Source organism: Erithacus rubecula (genome assembly GCF_903797595.1).
Source record: "Erithacus rubecula genome assembly, contig: scaffold_402_arrow_ctg1, whole genome shotgun sequence".
NCBI classification, from domain to species: Eukaryota; Metazoa; Chordata; class Aves; order Passeriformes; family Muscicapidae; genus Erithacus; species Erithacus rubecula.
This window is the reverse complement of record NW_027635934.1, coordinates 49,705-60,060: the sequence shown is the minus strand read 5'-3', so window position 1 is coordinate 60,060 and position 10,356 is coordinate 49,705. Positions and strand designations below refer to the sequence as shown.

The window sequence follows — 10,356 nt, the reverse complement described above, 5'->3', positions numbered from 1 at the left end:
GCAGGGAGGAATAGAGGAACCCTGCATCCCTCTGACTTAGCCCACAGCATGGGCAGGACCAGGAGCCCTCCAGCACAGACCCCTGGTGCTGAAGCCTCTTGGCTTTGGCTGCTCAAACACCACAGCTTTTGGCACAGGTGGGAGGAGTGTAAGGACTGTTTCCTGTGCTGAAAGAGAGGAGGAAAAGACAATGAAGTCCACTGCAGAAGTCAAAGGATCCCAGCTTTCACACTTGTGCTCTGATTGTCACTATGGGGTTTTATCCATGACAGGTGACACCAATTCAGAGTGCCCTTTTCCAGCATGTTTATTCCTAACTATTCCAGACATTAAAAGAATGCAGGACATTGGTACACCAAGGCTAAGAGCAGGGGAAGCACGGGAGGTGTGGGGGGAGAGCTAGAGGAGTGAAGGAACAGGCATTTTCTTGTTTTGATGGATCAGTGCTGGGAACTTGGCAAACAAGTGGTGCTGCATGCATCAAGGACATAATGCCCATGGTTTGGTTGTTTTCCTTTGCTCATAACCCTTGGCTTCATCCCCTCTCCAGAGGAGCAGAGAATTCCTCCAGGCTAAGGGTGAGTCTGGTCCCACTCCAGGGATGTGTCCAGTAAAGAAGGGGAGTTGTTTAGAGGAACTGACCACAAAAATCAAATGCAACAAACACTGAAATGAACTCCATTGAGCTGCAACACCAAGTATTCACAGAGGCAGGGGCACGAGGTGCATGCAGGACCAAGAAGTACCACTGCACTTGGTTTTTCTGCTTCCCTGTATTTTAGTTCTGCTTCACTTCACAGCTGTTATTCTGCCAAGATCAGTTCCATTTTCAGAAGCCTGTGTCATGCGTAGTCAAGGCTAGAAATCCTCACTTAGGATTTCCACATCACATCTTGATTTGCCAGGAAGCCTGTGCACACAAGATACCCATTTCTGTGATAGCTCAGTCAGAAATCATGTAACCCAGCAACTTGCTCCTAACTACACCCCTTGGAAATAAATTTAAAAGCCAGAGAAAACAACAACCGCACAACAACCCACAAAAGACATAGTTTACTGCAGCTTCATCTTAATATTCTTTCCAATGATGGAGAGAAAGGAGGAAAGCTGTTCTAGTTCTGCACCAAGCAGTTTGAAACAGCCAACATTGCCCTCACCTGCAGCTTCCTTCCTTCAGCCTTGCCCTGACTTGTGAGGGGCCAGAGGCACCACACAACCCAAAAGTATCAGCACTCACACCCACTGCTAGTAGAGACACCTTCATGGTCCATCTTTGGCCAAACAAACCCCAGGATGGTTTTGCATTCCTGGCAGAATTGGCCAATTTCATTCCCTGTTGGAGTCAGTGGGTCAGGGGTCTCTCTGAATTCCTCAGAGAGAAATCAGAATGCAGGGACTGAATGAAATCCTGTGAATGAATGTATTAAGCCACTTGAATTGAATATATTAAGCCACTCACACATAAGTTTTAGGATAAGTAAGTGAGTCAGTAAGTAAGTTTTAGTATGGGCTCTAGTGCTTTTAGCAAGTGAAAGGTTTCAAATGCCAAAGTTGCAGTGCGAGTTCTAGTGAAGGTTGAAAAAACATACTGATGTTTTCAGTTGAGGCTCCAGGACCATGGTTGTAGTGAGTATATAGACATACTAGAGCTATAGTAAGAATATGGTTTGCATTTTTTGGATAGAACGAGATAGGTCGTATGCATAGTTTATATGCAACAGAGTGCGTAAAGAAACTAGAATTCTAATAAGTTAAAAAGGGGTGGTGCGAGTTTGTGTCGTACCTTGTTGGGAAAATTCTGTATAAGAGTTGGTATTGAGAAGAGTTGGAGCTTTTTAGCCATCTGTCACTGCAATTTGTCAATTCCTTTTGCCATTCCTTCTGCCATTGCATTTCTGCTCAACCTTTGAGACTGATGTGATATGTAATAAGATGTGCTTTGTAATAAATAATCTTTTTAGCAACTATAAGCTGCTTTGATCAGTTAAGATAGCTTGACAAAGTTGGACCAAGAGCTCCAGAGGTTAATAATCTCACGCTCCTTGTCAGAGGTGTGAAGCTGGATGGATTTGCTGTGGCTGTGCCGGGATGGCCGCAATCCCCACTTGGCTCAGGGCGCCTGGGGCGCGGGCGAGGCCTGGCTCTGGGGGCTGAGCTGGGGAGTGCCGGGCTGGTGGGGGAACACAGTGAGGAGGCTCTCTGGGGAGGAAGAAGGCTCTGCCATGAGCCGCCAGGCCAGGCCTAGGTTTGCCTGCAGCCCATTGGAGAGAGAGAAAGAGGAAGAGTCCATCAGGGCTTAAATGACCTTTTGGGGCTTCTGGTTCTGGTGCCAGCTTGGCTAGCAGAGCAAGGTCTGTGCCCCTGCCAGCCGCTGGCTGTGGCAATGCAGCCAGAGCCCTCCCTGGTTTCACTTCAGGAGAGCCCAGGTGGCCTTTGCTTCAGCTTGAAAGGGCAGCTCTTGTTTCACTGTTGCATTTCTTGGTTTGTTCAAGCCCCTCCTGGCCCTCCAGTGCTGGAAGACACAAAGTTACCATGCTGAAAGAAAGGCGGGGAAAGCTTGAAGAAGGCTGAAGGGAGCACTGAGATTTCACCTTTGCCCAAGAGCTTTCTTCAGCTGAAGCTGCTGGCAAGGACCAGACTTGACAGCCCGCAATGGGTTTGTGCTTGTTTTATTTTTGGGGTCCTGCTTGGGACGTGGTTAGCAGGTGCTGCACAGGCTGCGGCGAAGCATCAAAAATGCCCGCCCAGCACCCAAGGGTGGCACAAGATCTGCTCCAGCTCTGGCCTGTCCACGGGGGACTTGGACAAGCAGCAGCGGATCAGATGTTCGCACTCTGGGGAGAGAAGGCAGAAAGCGTCGGTCACGGGCAGAAGGCTCCTGCCCGGCCGCTGCCCCCGGCGCCCCAGGAGCCGAGCCACTCTGCCCCGTGCGGCACAGCGGCGCGGCGGGACACGGCCACCCCCTCAGCCACGCGTGCCGCGCCCAGCCCGTCGGCACGGGCCGCCTCCTGCGGCCGGCCCTGGAGGGCACGTGGCCGTCCCGCCCCGCCGCGCTGGGGGCTGCTGAGCGCCGCCATCCGCCACAGCCTGCCTTCTTGAGGCTGGATACCGACCTGGAGAGACCTGGCGCCTGGAGACGAGCTGCCCCGATATGATGGCGTGATCATCCCCGAAGGGGAGGCTCCTGCGGACCATTTTGTACAGCAGCACACCCAGGGACCAGACGGTCGCCCAATGGCCGTGGTAGCAGCAGCCAAGGGGGATCCACTCGGGTGGGCTGTACACGCGTGTTCCTGAGGGAGACAGGCGGCGCTGTCCGGGCTCAGGCCGCTGCCTTGCAGGGCCTGGCACACAGCCGGCCTCCTGGCTGAGGCAGGGGCTGCGCCGGCGGGTCCCACTTCCCCCAGAGGGCACCATGTCCCCCAGGCAACTGGCCAAAGGCAAGGAGCCCTTGTGCAAGGCAAAGGAGGCCGGCAGAGCAGCCCACGGCCTTGCCGGCCAGGCAGGCCGAGAGGCCGGGGCCCGGCTTATGCAGCCCCCTCTCTGCCGGCAGGGCCGGCTGCCCTTTGGCACGGGGCAGATGCCGTGCCCCAGGAGCCGGCAGCCGGCTGAAGGCTGCAGCCCACGGCCCAGGAGGGAATGGGGCCGTGCAGTGCCCGGCACTGGGAGCAGGGCCCGGGCTGGGGGCTCACCGGCAAATCGTGTGAAGGCGCGCTCCTGGAGGAAGGTGCTGCGACTGAAGTCGATGAGCTTCAGCTCGCCGCTCTCCGGCCCCACGAGGAGGTTCTCCGGCTCAATGTCCCGGTGCAGGACGCCGCAGGCGGTGCAGTGCCACACGGCCTCCAGCACCTGGCAGAAAAGCCAGCGCGCCACCTCCTCGCACAGGAACTCCTGCTCCAGCAGCAACTGCAGGAGATCCCGAGATGCCTCCGGGCGCTCCATGACCAGCAGGAAGCTGTCAGGCAGCTCTAACCAGTCGAGGAGCTGGATGATGTAGGGGCAGCCAGAGCCCACCTTCTCCATGAGCACGATCTCCAGAGGAACACGGGTGCCGTCGGGCTGTGAGGAGGAGACAATGCCTCCAGCAGGCCTGATGCTGCCCTGTGGCTGCTGCGCTGGCTCCTGCCTGGGATGCCTCGGTGTCCCCCCCACCATGGGCAGCCTCCCTGGTGCTTGGGCTTCGTGCCAAGCCCCAGGGGATGCTTGGCAGGTGGCCCCTGCCCAGCCCCAGCCCGATCTCCAGTATTGCCAGGCCTGCCATGCTTTGGCTCTGGCTCTGAGCCCATGCCCACCATCCCCCGCCAATCCCCGCCAGCCACTGCCGGGCTCTCGGCTGTATCCCAGCCCTCCCCGGCCCGCCCTGTCCCGCTGGTCCTGCTCATGCACCAGCTCGTCCCACTGCTGGATGCTCTCCTGGGCCACGTGTTTGATGGCCACCTTCAAGCCATGGAGAGAGGAGGGCTGAGCTCAAGCCATGTGCCTCCCAGTACCTGCCCTATCCGTGGGGTTGTCTTTGTCTGGGACTGGGTTGCACTTGGTGGGTGATGCAGAATATGGAGAAAGAAGATGTGTATTTCAAGATGACCTTGTTTTGGGGTGAATTGCTCAAGACACTGTGCTTGTATCCATATCTGCATGTATGTATGTATATATTTTAAAAGTTTAAGTTTGAGGTAATGTGTTGGCATGGGAAGAAATTCAAGGTGGAACATGTTGTGGGTTTGGGAGGGCTTTTTTGGTGAATTATCTCCCATTTGTTACCTGAAAAGGGGGATGTGGAGAGGAGAGGGCAGTTGAGAGCAGTGGGGAATCAATGATGGGCAGTTGAGTTACAAAAGAATTGGCCAGTGACCCTCCCACTTCATTGGAAGCTTCCAGGGAGGGAGAGCGGGATTGGGCACTGGCTTGATGAGGGAAGAACCAGCTGGCTATGCTAGGAGCAGGACACTTTGGGCAGGTTTTGGTGTTGGACCCAGCACTGCTTCAGAATTCTCCTTGCCACCCATGGGTGAGCCCGTTGCTTGCGGCAGCTGCTGGTTGACAGGGACTTTTCAACACTCCCATTGCCAAGAAGACCCTCACCATCTGTGTCGGTGCTTCAGGGGAAACCGGACCACTCCACTTATTCTCTTTCTTTATGCAAAGAGGGAGCCCCAGCTGCTGTTTGACTGGAACCTCAGCAAAGCTGCCACACCAGGATACTGCACCAGACAGGTGAGAACCTAGGAAAACCAAAGCCCCATGTTCTCTGTCCCCGAGGGTGCCGTCAGCCCCAGGGCTGGCTCAGGGCTGGCAAGGCGGCCCCTGAAGCTGCCTGAGCCAACAGCGCCCCCTGGAGCCACGGCAGAGCTGCTGCAGCCACTCTGCCCCGACAGGAGCCTGCAGCGCCCTCTGCCGGCTGTGGCCAGAACTACAGCAACGGGAGAAACTGCTGGATGGGTGGGACGTGGGACTGCTTTGGGGGGTTGTTGCCCTTGTTTTGGTTGTTTATTCTCCCTTGTTGCGTGTATATATATATATATATATATACCAGTAAAGAAATATTATTTCTTTTCCCATATCTTTTCCTGGAAGCCCCGAAATTTCAAGTTAGAACAATTTGGATGGAGGGAGCTTTCCATTCCAGGAAGATTCCCAGCCTTCATGGCAGACATGTGTCTTTCAAACTAGTGTGAAAGCTAAGACAGAGAGTACTGTGGATTTAATTAGCATATGCACTTTGATAACCAAGTTGCCTTGGCAAGAGCAAAATGAGCTTTGAAGATTACAAGAAGATTGGATCAAGACTGGTAACAGGAAAGATGATTTAACTAAGTAGAAGTGTAAAGTTTGTCTGTGTGATGTTTAACTCAATGAATGTAGTAAAAAATTACTAGCCTTCCTAAAAATGGTATATAAGCATATGTAGCTCACAGTTAATTGAGATTCTGATCATAAGTCAGTAGTCCCTGTCTCTCTCTCTCTCTCTCAATCATCAATAAACCAGGACAATCTGTCATCATTAATGGAAAAATTGACCTTGGAGGTAAAGGAACTCAAAGAAGCACAGTTTCAGCCCTTGCCTAGGAATTGTTCCTGATCCTCACAAAGCAGGGGCTTCTGTTGTTTGAAGAATAGTCTTTGAAGGATTTCTGCACACCAGCTTTTACCTCCCTCAGAGGGCCTCTTCCCACAGTATGTCACACCAGACTGGCACAGTTCCTATGCCACTGACATCCATCATCACCAACAACAGGACCACTTTAACCACCACTAGTGAGAGGGAGCATGGATCATTACATTTTCCCCACATAAGATATGAAACAGAAATCCCTGCTGTGAATCCTACCAACTCTTTCTCAATATGTACATAGAAGCAAAGATGCCTTGCACAAAATCTGCCTTCTTGGATCCCTGGTGAACAATGGCACAAAGTCCAGCAGTGTGCCCTGGAGGACAATGCTAAGACCAGTCCTTTCTGATCCTTTTTAGTAACTGAGTGATGGGGCAGAGTCTACCCTCCCACAAAACAAGGAGGAGTGGCTGATCTGTCAGAGAGAAATGCTGCCATCCACAGGGATGACATTTTAACTATGGTGACAATTCAATAACAAGTGCTGAGTCCTGTCCTTGGGAGGGAGCAACCACCAGTATCTGGTGCAACAGGCACCAGTATCTGCTGGGGGCCAGCCAGCTGGAAAACAAAAATTTGCCAGGGTCCTGCTGGACACCAGGATGCCCATGGGCTGGCAATGTGCTCCTGCAGCAATGCAGAACAGCATCCTGGGCTGCACTGGGAGCTGTGTCACAGCCCAGGAAGGGAGGGGATCCTTCCCCTCTGCCCCACACCAGTGAGGCTGGCCCTGGAGTGCTGGGCCCAGAGCTGGGCTGCCCAGTATAGGAGACAGGGACAGAATGGACAGAGTCTAGAATGAGGCCAGGAAGGTGATGGAGGGACTGGAGCATCTCTGCCATGAGGAGAGCCTGAGAGAGCTGGGACTGTCCAGCCTGGAGCAGAGCAGGCTCAGGGCAACACATTCCTGGGCAAAAATACCCGGGTGGGGGCTGCAGAGGGGACGGGACCAGGGACAGCCCCAGGGACCACAGGCACAAAGTGAAACACAGGAGGGGCCCTGTGAGCTCAAGACACACTTCTGCACTGGGAGGGTGGCTGAGCATTGGGGCAGTGCCCAGGGAGGTGGTGGAGTCTCCATGGCTGGAGAGACTCAAAAGCCACGTGGACACATCCTGGGCAGCTGGCTGGGCATCCTGGCAGCTGGGGGGCCCTGGTGGAGCAGGGGCTGGGCAAGGTGACCTCCTGAGGTGCCTCCAGCCTCACCCTGTCATTCTGTGACTCCGTGAAAAAACAGGTCGCAGTTTCCTAAGGACAAATGGAAAAGCTCCACACATGGCAGGCTTCTCCTGCCATCACCAAAATGGTTCATGTCATGTGTCTCCCTTCTGGAGATTCCTCCCTGGTGTGAGGATGCCCCTTCAAGGTCACTCCTTGAAACTGAGAGAAATGTTTGCCCATGGACATTGGTTTGGGTGAGTAGCATCAATCTTTCATTAAGAATTGGTCTGGATAGAATTGCTTCAGTGGTGTTTGAAATATAATGCACTATACCAGAAGTTATAGTTCTCTGTACCGAGTAGTAAGTAATTCTGACAAAGATCTTTGAGTTTAATTGTGATCATAATAAACACTTTATTTGTCTATAAATATATCCCTCATCCTAAGGAACACAGCTCTATAAAGGTTCAACTACACCTATACTATCCTATAAACATTTGATTAACACCTATCCTATCCTATCCTATCCTATCCTATCCTATCCTATCCTATCCTATCCTATCCTATCCTATCCTATCCTATCCTATCCTATCCTATCCTATCCTATCCTATCCTATCCCATCCCATCCCATCCCACCCCACCCCACCCCACCCCACCCCACCCCACCCCACCCACCCCCCCACCCCACCCCACCCCATCCCATCCCATCCCATCCCATCCCATCCTATCCCATCCCATCCCATCCCATCCCATCCCATCCCTATCCCATCCCATCCCATCCCATCCTATCCCATCCCATCCCATCCCATCCCATCCCATCCTATCCTATGCTATCCTATCCTATCCCATCCAATAAACTATTGATTAACACCTATACTATCCTATAAACTATTGCTTAAGTCTAAGACAGTATTCCACTGCTCGCTGGCTCCTCTCTGTGAAGTTTAGGAAGCAAGGTGGTCCTTTCTGCTCCTTGTGACTCAGTGGGACTGTCTCCAGCCTGCTCCCTGTGCAGATCTCCAGGTTGTCCTGTCAGGCCCAGGCCAGCTGTGACTGCAGCAGGGACACCTGGAAGAGGCACAAGGCCCAGCTCAGACAAGCCCACGCTGGCAGCAGCATCCGCAGCCCCACGGTACCGGCTGTCGGGGCACACACAGCCTCCAACTCCAGCCCTCACCAACACTCTGCCCTTGGGGAAGGGAAAGGAACAGGCTCCCAGACTGCCCCTGAACAGAGATCAGATGGTCAAAAAGTCCAGTTCATGGCAGAAAAACCCTTCCCATGTACATCCCTCAGCAACCACAGCTCTATTAGAGAGAGTTCTGGCACCAATTAGGAACCCTACACTGATTTCAAAAGCACACATTTGGGGCACTGACCCATTTCTCCACACGCTGTGCATCTGCAGGAGAGAGCTACTGGAGGATTCCTCTCTGTCAGAAGTAGATGAACTTTCCTGGGCAGACTCGCGGAGAGGCAATGAAAAGTAGTCTGGGGGGAACACTCTCCTAAAACTTCTGATTCTTCTCCCTTCAGGTTCCACCTGCACATTTGACAAGAGAGAGGGCCACAGAAACCTGTCAGCAAAAGTGGAGCGAAAGAACCTCTGGACATCAAGGCAAGGGGATCTCTATTCAGACACCCTGAATTGCACCAGACAACACTGGGGGCACAAAGCTCTCGCTGGCAGCTGTGCAAGAGAGGCCAGTGTGTGTCCGGGGCCAGGGGGCCAGGGAGGGAGGCACTGGAGTGAAGGTGCCTTTGTGAAAGCCATGGGCTGCCACAACAGAGAGAACAAACAAAAGGCTGAGCCCACAGCTGGGACAGGGAGAGGCAAGGAAACAAGCAGAGAACTCCCAAGCACTGCCTGGGCTAACGTGCCCTGCTCCAGAGGAGCCTGGGGCTCTGCACAGGCCCTGAAAGCCCATTTTACCTCGTCAGTCCTCCTGGGCTCAGTGGTTGCTTCACGCTTCTCTGTCTTGACTTCTGCTGATGCTGCAGCCACATTGTGCACACATACCATGGCCTCCCTGGAGTGCTCTGACAGTTGCTGCCCTTCTGCTCCAGCAGCCTGCTGGGTATTCAGAGAGGAGATGATTCCCTTAGTTCAAACACCCCATCAGAAATCCTTCAGAATTCCTGCAGAAATTTCCTTCAGAAATCTCAGTATTGGGAAGCATCCTCAAAGCACCAGCACTGCAGCTGCTGTTTGGCCCTTGCTACAAAACTCTGCTCAGTTTACTTCATCACCCTGCTTTCCTGCTCCATTCTTTTGCACAAAGAATCCAAACCCTCACCCTATTACCTACCCTTGCCTGGACACAGGAGAAGCAGCTCCCCATGCCCAGCTTTTGGCCTGAAGCTGATTTGAACAGCAAGCTCATGCACAGCCAGCTCAGGGTCAATGAGCAAACTCTCCCTCTCCCAAACTTCAGAGCATTCCACACGGGAGCAGGAAACAATGTGAAGCCCAGGGGCAAAATGAGCCTTCAAGCACTGCTGAAGTCTTGAACTTCCTCCAACTTCTCTTCCCAGACACCGGGCACTTGTATTCCAGAAGAGCCTGAGGCTTTGCAGAGGCAGCTCAAAGACCATTTTACCTGCTCGCCAGTTCTCCTGGCCTCAGTGCTCCATTCAGGCCTCTCTGTCTTCTCCTTTTCTGCTGATGCAACCGGTTGCTCAGATTCCAGGCTGGCGTCTGACATAATGAACAGCTGCTCCACTTCTGCTTTAAAAGCCGGCTGGGGATACAGAGAGGAGATGATTGCCTTATTTCAAACACCACACAAGCTGTACCTCAGAAATCTCCATCACTGGAAGCATCCTCGAACTTCCAGCAGTGCAGCTGCTGTTCAGACTTCCCGGTATAAAACTCTGCTCAGTTTAGTTCATCACTTTGCTCACCTGCTCCATTCCTTCTCACACCTAATCCAAATGCCCACATGTTGTTTCCTCTTACCAGGGTCTTAGGTATGAGTTCTGGTTCCGGGGTGGGATTGAGGGTTTTTTTAGGTAATAATTTGTAAACTGTTAATGAGTTGTCTATTTAAGAGTCGTTGGGGAAATTGCAGTGGGTAGTGTG

General features: G+C 53.0%; 1 protein-coding gene across 1 annotated transcript; it reads right to left on the bottom strand.

Moving 5' to 3' along the window:
• Positions 1-2,665: 2,665 nt before the first annotated feature.
• On the bottom strand, positions 2,666-9,297 carry LOC306816170 (serine/threonine-protein kinase pim-1-like; the record flags this gene model as incomplete). The annotated part of the gene is made up of 4 exons (XM_079332654.1): positions 2,666-2,834; positions 3,114-3,293; positions 3,693-4,437; positions 9,208-9,297. The coding sequence occupies 4 exons, from the start codon at positions 9,295-9,297 to the stop codon at positions 2,731-2,733; spliced, it is 1,119 nt and encodes a 372-aa protein (XP_079188780.1). The 3' UTR covers positions 2,666-2,730.
• Between the last annotated feature and the right edge of the window lie 1,059 nt (positions 9,298-10,356).